This window comes from Macrobrachium nipponense, chromosome 7 (genome assembly GCF_015104395.2).
Source record: "Macrobrachium nipponense isolate FS-2020 chromosome 7, ASM1510439v2, whole genome shotgun sequence".
NCBI lineage: Eukaryota > Metazoa > Arthropoda > Malacostraca > Decapoda > Palaemonidae > Macrobrachium > Macrobrachium nipponense.
In genome coordinates, this window is record NC_061109.1 from 14,083,073 (window position 1) to 14,099,054 (window position 15,982).

At 36.9% G+C, this 15,982-nt stretch overlaps 1 protein-coding gene across 1 annotated transcript in view; it reads right to left on the bottom strand.

Moving 5' to 3' along the window:
- The window catches only part of LOC135217541 (glutamate receptor ionotropic, delta-1-like), a 104,080-nt gene that overhangs the window by 7,180 nt on the left and 80,918 nt on the right, over positions 1–15,982 (bottom strand). The window contains exon 7 of the mRNA XM_064253508.1: positions 701–984. Within this exon, the coding sequence (XP_064109578.1) occupies positions 701–984 (284 nt within the window). The remainder of the gene's footprint in view (positions 1–700; positions 985–15,982) is intronic.

The window sequence follows — 15,982 nt, forward strand, 5'->3', positions numbered from 1 at the left end:
TAGTGGACTTCACTTACAAATAAGAACCCAGGACTTATATATATCTTATTTCTTGGTAATGCTTAAAGTAAGATGTGAAAAGGGATGATTTTAAATAACTATTAGTCAGAAGTTTCAACAAGGCAAAAGTGTTTTTCTCACTTCCACTCACATAATTAATCTAAGTGGCACAAAGCATGAAATTATACAAACTTCTGTTTGAACGCCTTTCACGCCTAATAATTAGGGCAGATAAAGCTAATATCTTTGGATATATAACTACGAGAGTTTAGCTATATCTTGAGATCAAAGTCAGCACAACCGGGAAATGGTCGACTTTTCAGCTAAACCTGGCAGAGTTGGCCGTCAAGAACTATCCGTTTTAATACGAGTTATGTTGTGCTTTTCATTGGTCATAGTAGAAAGGACTGGTAAGGTTTCTTTAGTACAGGTAATGATTTTCCTTCAGCATATTTACACTGCTGTTAAGAGATGGATGAAACAAGCATAAAAAAATAGCCATCAAAGGAAGTGTAGCATAAAAGAAAATCATACAAGAAATATGCAAGAGAACCTTGACCCTTGACCATACCAAGCTGGATAGGCAGTGCAAAAGCAAATCATTAATGATACTACTTTCATAACTATATTAGTTCGCTATTTTCAGGTCAGGAGTGTAATGACTCTCATTCAAAGAATATATTGAATTACAAAACCATACCTTTGCTTATATGGCGCATGTTGTTGCATTGGCCAAGCTATTCTCTCTTGTAGAAGCTCAAACCCCGGTAGATGAACTAATGGTTGACCGCTGCTGTCTGTGAACTTGACTGCAATTGTGAGTCTGGTTGTGATACTGTTATCCCAAGTAGCCAGAGTGCCTTTGACCACATCCTGAAGGATACCATCTAAAGAACTTCGCCACTGCACACCTTCTCGAAGAGCTATGAGTACTGGATCCTGTGTCTGCTCCAGTATGGCATTTTGGATACCTCCAAAATTGACCTGAATATCAAGAAAGATTAAATAGATTATTATTATTAAAGGAAGGAGATTAACCAGCCCAATGAGTCAGGCTTGACTCCCACAGGGATGGCCCGAAAAATTTCGGGAGAAAAAATTAATAAATAAATAAATTAAAAACATATACATACGATATATACAATCATATATCATATATATATAAATATCTATATATATACAACATATATATATATATGCACATACACATATACATACACATATATACACACATGCATACATACACATACAGATCTATAATATATGTGAAATCTAGTTAAAAAATATATTAGATTTAAGTGATAAAAGAAATTACGTATATTAATATTAAATCTAAGTGATAAAAAATAAACTAAATACTACATCAAAATAAAAAAAAAAACTGAATTTTATTTATAATACCTATATTTCTTAAAAACGTTAAAATCCTAAAAACAGAAACTTTCATTATCTGATAAAATATCAGACATACTTTTCTGACCGAAACATAAAGTTCTTGAACTCTAAAAACTTTGCAATCAGTAAAAATATGTGTAATACTTAAAATTGTATCACACTCACTACACTTTGGAATTATCTCAGGAGGTGTATGCATTAAAAAATCATGTGCTATTCTTGTATGACCAATACGCAATCTCGTTAAAATTACTTCAGTTTTCTTGTCATTTTGATTTGATGATTGAGAAACTATTCGTGTTATTTGTTTCAATTTATTATTTTCCGATTCATCATTCCAAATTTCCTGCAGAACTTCAATGGCATTGGTATAGGCGTCACCACCGCACTGATCATCAAAACAGATATTTCATGGATGCACTTCAGATAAAAAAAATGATAAAATTGGCACTTATGTAACTTTACAATCAGTTTTTTCCTAGGACTCACATTATAGACGCAATTTTTCCTTATGTTCCTCATTCTAGGATATTCAAGTAACATTATAGAACATACAATGAAAGTGTATCTTTCTAGAGACATAAGTTGTTTATTTATAATGATGATGTTCTTGAACCCAGGTAGATGTGAATTATAGAAATGATGAGAGACACAACAGAAACGCAGAAAGACAATGACTAAATTGTGCCACAATGGAACAGACCAGAAGCCTTAAGCCTTTTGTCTCAGTAGTCGTTTATGGAGCTTTCTTATTAGATATAAAGTGATTTTCGGTATATAGTTTTCTTGTTTTAATCTGAAGTGAACTTCGCTTTATATACTTGTCAGCAGGAAACTAATGAGGTAGTGAGTCTGGTGCTCACTAATTTATTTACGAAAATTTCACACGTCAATAGCTTGTGCGAGCTGCTAAGTAATCACAACCTCTTGACAGATCGAGGAAGGGACTAAATATAAGCCTCTGTGTTTCTCCAGACATAAATTCACATATCCAATTGACACGTATACACACATTATTGAAAAGCTGGCATAACAATGTACACAATGATAATAATACATGAAAGGAGACAGCAGTGCTGATTGAGATGTTTGCATAAAATACTTGCAAGAGAATTTGTGTTTTCTCTCGACCTAGTGACTTTTCCTCTGGCGTTACTCATCACAGGAGAAAGCAGATTTTGATTGCAAGCCTCACACGTGAGTACTACAGAACTCCCCCCCACCCAACAAAGGAAACGCCTACAAATGTGGGCCAGTGTTCTCCTTGTACTGTCATCTGGTAGGCCTCCTGTCGTCTCTGGAGTATTCAGTGTGGTCAAGAGTAGGCTGGGAACAGGGGGTTTTGTGTTCATCTACCTGGATGAACCCATATTTTATAATCTGCAAATCTTCGAGGATGTACACTTTTCTTTTTACTTGGGAAGCTGTCTTGTCTAGTATTATTTTTCTATCATTTTTTTGGTTTCGAATGGCAACATCAGGTTTGCTTTTTCTTGAAAGACGTCAACTGGCAACATAAAAGCTTGACAGCAGAGGACTTCTGCTGGAGATGCATTGAACACTGCGTGCAGTGTTGTTTTAAGCCCTAGAATAACCCATGGTAGTTCTTTTCTTCAACTTCTACCTTGGCATCTGCACATGAGCAATATTTTTAATGATCGGTGCATCCTCTCAATGATCCATGTGTCTTCAGGGTTGCAGGCCATCATATGCACTATTTTCGTCCCAAGACTGTCGGCGAGGTCGCTCCAAAAGAGGCAATGTGAAGTTGGCACCCCTTATCACTGGTGATGATCTGGGGAACTCCACGCCTACGCCCAGTCAATGAGGGATTTAATACAGCTCTCCGCTGTCTGCTGTCAGATGGACATTGCTTCTGGCCACTTATCTATCCCACTTTTGGCATGTCTCGTGACTTGACATCTGTATTGACATCTTCTTTCATCCCCCACTCTGCTATGATTCGTGCGGTTGTGCAGCCCGATGGGTGGAATAGGTTGTGGGTGAGTAAGGGTGATGGCGTCCAGTACTTATCTCGCAGGTGATGGCAGGATTGATCCACCCCAGTCGCTGCAGGCCCTCGTCGTCCTTCTGTGCCTCTGCTACCTCGGGATAGGATACCTGAGTTGGATAGTGTTGGCACAATTTCTTGACAGGCTGTCCACTATGGTGTTCGCTAAACCCTTCAGGTACTTAATGGGGCAGGAATGCTCAGCTATCATCGACAGGTGCCGTTGTTGTCACGCTGACCACGCGTCTGCTGACTTTGTGAAGGCATGCACCAATGGTTGATAGTCCGTCTGCACCAACTGTCATCCCTCGAGTATGTGTTGTGCTCATGTACAGCTATATTGTTTGCCTCAGTTGTCAGGGTGAGGGACCTATCAGGTTAAGGAAATATTAGTGTTGTTGTAGATGTTATTGCTTCTTTCTCTATTGAAGTCACTCATATATGGGGCTAATTATTTTTGCAATGTTTGGTTTGAATCTGTGGCAGTAATTTACTAGACCTGAAAATTCTTGCACTGATTTCACTTATATTGGTTGTGGGAAGTCTGTTATTGCTTTCACTTTGTCTGGCAGAGGTTTAATGTCCTCTGGGATCACTTGGTACCCCAGAAATTCCACCATTTTCTTTACCCATTTGCACTTGTCTTCTTGCAATATTAACCCATTTTCTCTCAGTCTTTGTAGCACTATTTTCACATCTTTGAGGCATTGTTTTAAATTTCTGCTGAAGATCATTATGCTGTTGACATATTCTACACAGAATGGAAGGTCCCCAAACAGCTTGTCCATTAATCTTTGGAAGGTTGCTCCTGAGTTATGAGGCTGAAGCAGCTGTAGTTGAATGTGTACATGCCTAATAGGGTGATGATTGCAGTTTTCTTGATATCATCTTTTACTACCAGGACTTAGAAATAACCTTCAGTAGATCAATTTTGGGGACTATTCTCTCCTCCATTCATTTGATTTTTTATGTCTGCTGTATTTGGTAGAGGATCTATCCGATTTTGTTTTCACATTCAGTTGTCAGTAATCTCTGCAGGGGCGCCATGGTCCGTCTGATTTTGGTACCATGTGTAAGGTGATGCCCTTAGGCTGGGGGCTTTTTGGCATATTCCTGCCTCTTCCAACTCCTAGAATACCTTTTTTGCATGGGTGGGCTTCTCTAGGCCAGTCGTCTGAATTGTGACTGAATCGAGGGACCTCGTCCCTACTTGGTGCTGAATGGTGTGTTTGGTTGTGTTTCAGGTCGTCTTTGAACACATCTTCGTATTAGTGTATTATTTCTCTCATTTCTTTCAGAGGGACGTCCAGTGTGATGGGGCATATTTTTTCTTATCATTGACTCATCAATGATGTTTTCTGCTTGGCTGTTGAGGAGATGATTTCGGTGTTGTTCTTGGGATCAGCAATTTAGCTTCAACATCGACTAGTAGGTTATGCACTGTTAGGAAATCTGCCCCTAAAAATGCCATCGTCACATATGCTGTGATGAACAACCAATTATATTTCCCACTGAAAGTAATTTTCACCTCCCCTCCATATATTATCTGTGGTGTTCCCCTGGTTGCTGATGCGTGGAGGTTGGTGGGTGGTGCAGAGTTAAGTCTCTCTTTTGGGCTGTATAGGATGAATGATCTATATGTTTTGGTATCCACTTAAAATTCTATATTAGATCTTTCAATTGAAAACTCGTTGTTAAAAGATCAGGGGTAAAAGTTTGTAGCCAAAAATAGAAATATGATAAAAGTTAATTCTTATCCAGTTGCAAGAGCAAAGAATATAACCAAGACAGTGACGAAAATCAAAGTGAAAAGTATAAAAAGTGCAATCATAGTGCAGGGAGGAGGAAACATCTTATTTTTAAAAGATGGAAGAACTGGCCCAACAGAAGGTCTTGTAGCAGACCGGGGAAATTTTGTAAAAAAACATCTGTGAGAAATCCAATAATGGCTCTTCCAGGATTTCTGCCTAGAACCAATATAAGCAACTACTCCATCAACAAGGCAATTAGAATCAATGACAGACTGGAGCGAATATGCCCAGATAAATGTGTTAGGTTTATAAACTTTTAGGACAGATTTGTAGGGAATAAAAAACTATATAAGAGGAATGGAACTCGCTTGAATTTGGAAGGAGCAAAATTACTAGGAAACCTTCTTAACGAAAACCTCTTAAAACTCCTCAGTGAACTAAACATTCAAGGGAAGAAGCTGGAGTGCTCCCAGAATTTGGATAGTAATAGCACTGTAGGAAACAGTGAAAATAATGGAAACAAATAAAGCCGCCAAGGACAAAAGAGAAGATACGAAAGTCCCTCACAGTGGTGCGAATTAATGCACAACATATCCAGAACAAAGTAGATCTCTTCAAAACATTAATAGGAAGTGAAGAATTAGACATAATATAGGTATCACAGAAACATAGACACAAGAGGCAGAGTACCAAATTGACCAAAAATGATAGACTCAATAAAGAATGTGGAGGCGTTATGATTTATGTTATGGAACACTTTAGTCCAATACAGTGTAAAATTACAACAATGCAAGAAGTAATTGGCATTAATATAAGCAGTCTAGCGAAGATGATAACTCGAATACTAGTGTACTGACCTCCCCAACAACAATGTCCGTCGAGGAGCTGTATGCACTACTAGGACTTGAAATAAACAACAAACTCTGCACAATGATGGGAGATTCCAAAGCAGCAGTACACTGCGACACTCTGACCTCCACATCAAATTCAGAAGGACTTTTGTCAAAAATGAATTCCTCCACCAGAGAAAACAACATACTAGACATTGTCCAGTCAACAGAGGAAAGCCTAGTGTCTGACCTTTCAGTAGGTGCAAATCTGAGCGAAATCAACTATAAAATTATTACACTTCATCTCAATATTCACCATAAAAAAAGAGAAAACACTAAAGAGAGTAGACTTAAAAAAACTAGAGGAGTAGTATTTTAAAAATCTACAGTACAACAAGAACACAGACATACATAGTACTGGGAAGCCTTTCTAGTGAAATACACAGAAAAAAGCTCCAGATGTATACCATTAAAGTAAATACTAACCAATGGCAACCCTCAGCCTAAGTGGTTCAACAGAGAAATAAAAAATTGAAATAATAGAAGACGACACATTGTACAAATCAATGAATCCACACCCAACACCAGAAGAAGCAAGCAGGCATAAAGAACTCTGTAGAATGGTGGGCAAATTATACTAAGAAATGAAAAAATTAATAAGGATAAGAGAGTTGCATCAGTTTTTAAGGAAAACCCCAAAGAATTATTTGCGCACGTTAATAGTAAGAAGCAATTAAAAAATAGCATAGGCCCCTTAAGAGGCCATAGAGGAAACCTAGTGAACTCTGACTTGGAAAAGGAAGAGTTACTGAATCAGATTTTTACTAATGTTTTCACAACTGAAGACACTACCTCATCCCTGCATCAGCTATTAAATATGAATGGGCAGAACCACTTGACAAAATAATATTTACAGAAGAAAACCTTAAAAAAATGAAATAGAAAAATTAGACTTGTTCAAATCTCCTGGGTCCAAATGGGATTCATCCAAGAGAAATTAAAGAGCTAAAAGAGGAGATAGTTCCTCACCTGTATAAACTCTACAGGAAACGGCAGAACAATGAAAGGCACCAAAAGGAGGGAAACTAGGTAATGTGTCCCCAGTTTTACAAATAAGTTCTATGAAAAGAGTCAGGAAATTATAGACAAATATTTCTACCGTCAGTCCCTTGTAAGAGTTTTTAGTCCATAATTGCAGATCAAATTGTGGATCATATTAATAGAAACAACTTATTGTTAAACAGTCAACATGGCTTCAGACAAAACAGATCCTGCCTATCAAACCTCTGGGAATTTTTTCATAACATGCTTAGTATTTACAATGACAGTAGTATAGCAATATACTTACTCTACTTAGATTTCCAAAAGGTCTTTGACAAAGTTCCCCACAAGAAACCAATGACAAAAGTTAGAGCTTTAAGAATTTTGGAGAAATAGCAGACGGGACCAAAGGCTAGCTAACTAAGAGAAAATAGAGTAATAAAAAATGGTGAAGAATCAGAATGGGCATAGTAAAAAGAGTAGTTCCTCAAGGTTCTTTCCTTGGCCCACTCTTATTTTTCATTTACTTTAATGACATTGATGTAGGTTTAACTAGCAGGAGAACGAAACTGCAGATGACACCAAACTAGGTGTAAATACAGCAGACCAAGATACACTGGAAAGTTTAAGAAATAATCTATGGAGAATAGAAAAGCGGTAAAAAAGCCATCTACATGCTGTTTGGTAATGGTGTAGAACACAAAGACGACATTGGAGTCATTATTACCACAGGGACTTAAAATCCACAAAACAGTACATAAAAGCTGAAAAGAGGGCGCAAAGACTAGTAATGGTACACATAAAGAGGCAGTTCAAATACAGAAACATGGAAAACGGTGCTTAGCTTTACACATCAGTAGTTAGACCTCACCTTGAATGTGCAGTACAGTTTTGGTCACCAACACTAAGAAAGGACATAAACAGACTAAAACGGGTGCAAGCAAGAGCCACTAAGTTAATTCCATCCATTAGACAAATAGGTTACCAAAGACGAATAGAGAGCTTGAACAAATGTTAGAACAACTGATAGGAACATTCAAAATACTGAAAGGTATAAAAAAGCAGACAGTAACCTCTTCACATAAAACGAAAACCAGACAAGAAATAATGGGTGGAAACTAGAACTGAAAAGATATGACACGTCTCATTGTGGGAACTTCTTTGCACACAAGATAAGTGACATGGAATAAACTGCCACCATAAGTTATACACAGTAACAGTATGGAAGAGTTTTGAAAAAATCTAGACAAAATCATTATGAAACTGTGAATGAATAGTAAATCCTGCTACTAATGATAAGTGAGCACATGATGTCTCCTCATATGGACTAAATCTTTGAGACATCCTAATCATTGTAACTCCTTGTAACTAACTCTACTCCCTCCTCTACCCAGGAAAACTCTGAATAAAAACAAACAATTAAACTCTCTCTCTCTCTCTTTCTCTCTCTCTAACACCCCTCCACTCTCTCTACTACCTAGGAAAACTCTGAATGATAACCGTTAAACTCTCTCTCTCTCTCTCTCTCTCTCTCTCTCTCTCTCTCTCTCCTCCCTGACATCCCCTCTACTCTCCATGCTGCCCAAGAAACTCCAAATGACGACCGTTACACACACACTCTCTCTCTCTCTGCTGCCTAAGAAAACTCTGAATGACAACCATTAAACTCTCTATGTGGAGAGTAATGCCTGCAGTGTACCTTCAGCGGTGCACAGTAGGGTTTTTGCAGCATCCCTTCAGCCTCAAGCTGCGACCTCTTTCTACCACCTTGTCATCCCACTCTCTCACTGATTTTTTAATTTTTTTTAACTGCTATTTATTTAATATTTATACTTGTAATATTATTATTATATCTATATAGCTATTTATATATATTATATATATTGTAATGGTATAATTATATATATGATATATATATATAATATATATATATAATATATATATATATATATATATATATAATATATATATATATATATATATATATATATATATATATATATAATATATATATATGTATATATAAAGATTAGTAAAAGGAGCTGACAACTACCTCATGCGTCAGAACAGAGGCTTTGAAACCTCTAAATAATGCAGGGTAGATGCATGCAGGTTTCCAAAGACCAGGATTGGAGGGATCCTGGGACTACTGAGGTTGCAGAAATTGAGTGTTGCTATTGTGTCCCATTAAGCTCACTCCTTCCTGTAAGGAATGACCACCCTTGCTAAACTGCTCTGATGTTGCAGACCTTTTGTGCCTTGTTTGAGTCCTAGCCAACTAAAAACTCCAGACGAGATTCTGTACCATTGACTTTAACTTCCTACCCGTGGGGTCTGCTGGTGTAGCCATTGTGGTCTTTCCTTGGGGATTTTCATGGTTGGAGGAGAAGCAGTCAGGTAGTAAGATTCAGGCTGTTCTTGGCTGTTAGATGTTTAATAATTTAATGGATGCTGCTGTTTACTCCTGGGAAAAAAATCATTTGCGTAGGCAAATTCTGATGTTCAATTTGGAGCTGCAACATGTTTGAGATCGTCTAACAATAGAGAGTTCATATGTTACTGTGGCAGCGATAAAAGGTGTCCTGGCGATGAACAATGGAAAACTATCCATGAATAAGCGAATGCAGCGGTTGTGAGAGTATGAGCTCAGATAGAAATATTGAATCCAAGACAAAAACAGATATGACCCAAGAAAAGATAAAATTAAAGCACACTTGTACAAAATGCAATGTAGATAAGTTGGTGCATAGACTACAAAGAGGCATGCGCATCAAAGCTAGGTAGTCTCAGTCTCTGTCTCTCCTGTCAACAAGAACACGAGATAGCTAAATTGAGGAGGGAGGTAGATGAAATATCAAAGGAACCAAATGAGCTGACAAAGAAAAAACTGGAAGACAAGAGAAGAGAAGACAGGATAGAAAAGGAAATGGGAGGCATATGAAGAGAAGTGCCAGACTTTAAGAGAAAGAAACAGGAACTGAAAACTTGAAAACGGGAAGAGTATAGTGGAGATTAGAAAACAATTTGTTAAAACCAGAAATGAAGGAGAAACAAACACAAAAAAAGAAACTAACAAGCAAAACAATGATGAATTCAAGAGAGCTGTTGGTAGAAGAGTGACAGCAGCCAGGAAACATAATTGTCCCCCAGAAGGAATAAACACATCAAATAGATTTGCTGTTCACTCAGAATCAGAAGAGGAAACAACTTTAATTGGAGACTTTGGTAAAAGACATGGGTAAATATTTTTTAGTGGAAAACAAAAATAATTCTTACCCAGGTGCAGGAGCAAAGCAGATAACCCAGGTAGTGAAGAAAATCAAAGTGAAAAGTGAAAATGGTACAATCACAGTGCAGGGAGGAGGAAAAGACTTATTTTTAAAAGATGGAAGAACTGGCCAGACAGAAGGTTGTAGCCAACCTGAGGAATATTGTAGAAAACATCCGTAAGAAAATCAATAACGGCATTTATAGGACTTCTGCTACTCTCCCAGCTAGGCATCTGGAAATAATGACAGACTGGAACAAAAATGCTATGAAAAAGGTGTTAGGTTTTTAAACTTTTGGGACAGATTTGTAGGGAATAAAAAGCTATATAAAGGAGATGTAATTCACTTGAATTTGGAAGGAGCAAAATTACTAGGAAACCTTAAATGAAAACTTCTCGAAACACAAGTGTACTGAACACTCAATAGCAGAAGATAGAAAAGTCCCTCAAAGGGCCACAGTTTAATGCACAATCTAATCAGAACAAAGTAGGTCCCTTCAAAGCATTGATAGCAAGTGAAGAATTAGACATAATAGGTATCACAGAAACATGGGTACAAGAGGCCACAAGAGACTTCGTAGGAGATTACCAAACAGCAGGATATAAATTGCTCAAAAGACAGAACCAATAAAAAAGGTGGAGGCATTATGTTATATGTGAAGTACCACCTCAGTCCTATGTCCAATAGAGTGTAAAATTACAATCACGCAAGAAGTAACTAGCATCAATATAAGTAGTCTAGGGAAGACGTTAACTCATACTATTGTACAGACCTCCCCATCTGCCACAAATGTCCGAAGAGGAGCTGTATGCACTGCTAAGACAAGAAATAGACAACTAACTCTGCATAATAATGGGAGATTTCAGTACAGGAGTACACTGGGACACCATGACCTCCACATCAAACTTAGAAGGAAAGAGACTTAGAATTTGTCAAAAATGAATTCCTCCACCAATGGGTTGACAAAACTACTAGAGGAAACAACAAGCTAGATTGTCCTATAAATAGAAGACACCTTAGTGTCTGACCTTTCATGGGTGCAAATCTAGGCAAAAGCGACCATGAAATTATTACATTTCATAGTAATATTCAGCATAAAAAAAGAAGATAAAAGAGATCAGACCACCGTCGTGGAGGCCTAAAATATAAAAGGATATGTTAAAAATCTAGAGTACAACAATAACAAAAAATAAATAAGTACTGGGAAGCCTTTCTAGAAGAATACACAGAAAAATGCTCTAGATGTATACCATTAAAGCAAATACTAACAATTGGCAACCTTAGCCTAAGTGGTTAAACAGAAAAATTAAAAATTAAAATAATAGAAAACGACAGATTACACAAATCAATGAATCTACACCCAACACCAGAAGAAGCAAGCAGGCATAAGGAACTTTGTAGAATGGCGGACATATTAGTAAGAAATGCAAACATAAATGAGGATGAGAGTTGCATTAGTTTGTAAGGAAAACCCCAAGTAATTCTTTGTACATGTTAATACCAGGAAGCAATAAAAATATCATAGGTCCCCTAAGAGACAATGGAGGAAATATAGTAAATTTAGACTTGGAAAAAACTGAACTATTGAATCAGTTTTTTACTAGTGTTTCCACAATTGAAGATATTAGCTCAATCCCTGCGCCAGCTATTAAATCTGAAAGGGCAGAACCACTTGACAAAATAATACTTACAGAAGAAGACGTTAAAAAGAAAATAGAAAACTAAACAAGTTCAAATTTTTTGGCCCTAATGGGATTCTTCCAAGAGAAATTAGAGTTAAAAGAGGAGGTAGTTCCTCACCTGTATAAACTCTACAGAAAAACTGCAGAACAACGAAAAACACCAGAAAGATGGAAACTAAGTAATGTGCCCCTAGTTTACTAAAATAATCCAGTGAGTCAGTCTATCTAATATCAGTCCTTTGCAAGATTTTAAACAACCTGTTGTTTTCCATAACATGCTTGGTATTTACGACAGTAGTAGAACAATAGATATACGATATATATACTCTACTTAGATTTCCAGAAGGCCTTTGACATAGTTCCATGCAAGGAACTAATAAAAAAAGTTAGAGCTCTTAAGAATTGTAGTAAACAGCAGACTGGATCGAAGACTGGCTAACTGATAGAAGACAGAGAGTCATAATAAACGGTGAAGAATCAGAAAGGGCAGATGTGACAAGCAGAGTACCTCAGGGTTCTTTCCTTGGCTCACTCTTGTTTTTGTTTATCTGTAATAATGACATTGATGTTGGATTAACTAGCAGGATAGCCAAATTTGCCGACGACATCAAACTACGTGTAAATGCACCAGACAAAGAGAAAGTAGAAAGTTTAAGAAGTGATTAAAGAAAATAGGAGTGTGGTAAAAAACATGGCAAATGCCATTTTACTTGGATAAATGTAGTATTATACATAGGAACAAATTACCCTCATGCCAACTACATGCTGCTTGGGTATGACAATAGTGTAGAACAAGAAGAGGACCTTTGAGTCATTATTACCAAGAACTTAAAATCCACAAAACAATGCATGAAAGCCGAATAGAAGTCACAGAAACTAGTGGGATACATAAAGAGGCAGTTCAGATACAGAAACAAGGAATTGGTGCTGTAGCCCTACACATCAATAGTTAGACCTCATCTTGACTATGCAACACAGTTTTGGTCACCAACACTAAGAAAGGAAATAGATTAGAAGTGGTACAAGCAAGAGTCACAAAATTAATTCCATCCATCAAGCAAATAGGTTACCAAAGACGACTAGAGAGCCTGAACATGTATTACTCAGAAACACAACGATTGTGAGGACAACTTTTAGAAACATTCAAAATACTGAAAGGCATAACAGAAGTAGACAGTAACCTATTTACGTGAATTGAAAACTAGACAAGAAATAATGGAACTTCTTCACATACAAGAAACGTGACGCATGGAATAAACTGTCACCAGAAGTTGTAAAGAGCAACAGTATGGAAGAGTTTTTAAAAAAATCTAGACAAACTCATTAGGACACTGTGAATGAGCAGCAAAATCTCCTAGAGATAAGTGAGCACACTCCTCGGTTGGACTAACAAGTTTTTAAGACATTCTAATCCTTGTAACTCCTTGTAACACACTTTCTCTGTCCTCCCTAACACCCCTCCACTCTCTCTGCTGCCTAGGAAAACTGAATGACAAGCGTTAAACTCTCTCTCTCTCTCTCTCTCTCTCTCTCTAACACCCCTCCACTCTCTCTGCTACCTAGGAAAACTTTGTGCCTAACCGTTTAAATTCAACTCTCTCTTCTCAAATCTCTCTCTCTCTCTCTCTCTCTCTCTCTCTCTCTCTCTCTCTCTAACACCGGCTCTATCCTCTCAGCTGCCGAGGAAAACTCTAAATGGCAACCGTTAAACTCTTGCATTGATAGCAAGTAAAGAATCAGACATAATAAGTATCACAGAAACATGGGTACAAGAGGCAACAAGAGACTTTGTAGGAGAGTACCAAATAGCAGGATATAAACCGTTCAAAAAGTAAAAAAAAAAATAGAACTAATAAAAAAGGTGGAGGCGTTATGTTATATGTTAAGGACCACCTCAGTGCAATAGAGCGTAAAATTACAACCAAGCAGAAAGCAACTGGCATTAATATAAGCAGTCTAGCAAAGAAGCTTACCATAATACTAAAGTAGGCTACAGACCTCCCCACCAACCACAAATGTTCGACGAGAAGCTGTAGGCACTACTAGGACAAGAAATAAACAACAGATTCTGCATAATAATGGGAGCTTTCAATGCAGCAGTGCACTGGGACACTATCTCCACTTCAAACTAAGAAGGAAAGAGACTACTAGAATTTGTCAAAAAATGAACTCCTCCACCAGTGGGTTGACCAACCTACCAGAGGGAAAAACATACTAAACATTGTCCTATCAACAGAGGAAAGCCTAGTGTCTGACCTTTCAGTAGGTGCAAATCTAGGAAAAAGTGACCAAAAAACTAATACATTTCACATTAATATTCAACATAAAAAAGAGGAGAAGATACTAAAGAGATTAGACTACCGTCGAGAAGACCTAAGTAAACTAAAGGCGTATATTAAAAATCTAGAGTATGACCAAAACTCAGACATAGACAATTACTGGGAAGCCTTTCTGGAAGAATACTAAGAAAAAACACTCCAGATGTATTCCATTTATGCAAGTACTAACAAATGGCAACACTCAGCTTAAGTGGTTCAACAGAGAAATTAAAAATAAAATAAGAGAAAGAGACACATTACACAAATCAATGAATACACACCCAACACCAAAAGAAGCAAGCAGGCATAAAGAACTCTGTAGAATGGTGAATAAATTTGTAAGAAATGCAAAGATAAGTGAGGATAAGAGAGTTGCATTAGTTCTTAAGGAAAACCCTAAAGATTCTTTGCTCATGTTAATAGTAGGAAGCCAATAAAATAGCGTAGGTCCCGTAAGAGACAATGGAGGAAACCCAGTGAACTCAGACTTGGAAAAAGAAGAGTTACTGAACAAGTTTTATACTAGTGTTTTCACAATTGAAGTCACTACCTCATTCCCTGAACCAGCTATTAAATATGAAGGGGCAGAACCACTTGACAAAATAATATTTATGGAAGAAGACGTTAAAAACACAATTGAAAAACTTAACAAGTTCAATTCTCCTGGCCCGGATGGGATATATCCAAGAGATATTAAAAAGTTGAAAGAGGAGATAGTTCCTCATCTATATAAACTCTACAGAAAAACAGCCGAACAACAAAAGACACCTAAAGAAGGGAAACTAGGTAATGTGCTCCCAGTTTACAAAAAAGGTCCAAGAGAAGAGACAAGAAATTATAGACCAATCTGTCTAATGTTGGTCCCTTGTAAGATTCTTGAGTCCATGATTACAGATCAAATTGTGGATCACATTGATAGAAACAACCTGTTGTTTGAAAGAATACATTTTATTCTAAAATTTCACTATACATATTTTAGCATTAAGTTTACTGAAACACATAATTCATATATCATTAAAATCCTTAAATCATTGGCTTGGTGATGAAATTGGGAAACACCACTTTTCTTTGGGTAAACCTGAGGTGTAATGAAAGTTAGAACTTTTAAAAGACTTCTGCCAGGAGATGTTAGAGCGGGGATGCTCTCTGTATGACGTTTTGAGAGACACAATCGAGGTTGCAACTTTTCAGCCCTGTGGTTGGCTAATCAACAGCCTATCAGGAATGTCGTAAGGGGTGGGGCTGGACACCAGATACACAGGTGCTGTGAATTAATTATAGCCAGATCTTTTTATCACAGCTCAATTACAAATGATTTTGCTAAAAAAAAAAAAGGCAAGGTATAGTAGAAATATTCTTTTGATAAATTCTTTTGAAAAACCTTCGTGTCTAGTCATCCAATATTCTTGAATTATACTTTTTATTAACAAAATTATGGTACTGATTAAACTATTATTTTCGTGTTCAGATGCCATTATTACAAAATAAATTACGTTTTCTACGGTACCATTTTATTACACAATATTTCGGGGAAATTTTATTTATATTCTTTATGCATGAATCAGCTAGCTCTTTTGGTGTATTTGCTTTACAAGTCATATAATAGTATTACTTTTTATCTTTAATTAATAACTTACTCTCGCAATAATATTCATAATAATATTTAATTTAAGCTTGTAGTTGGA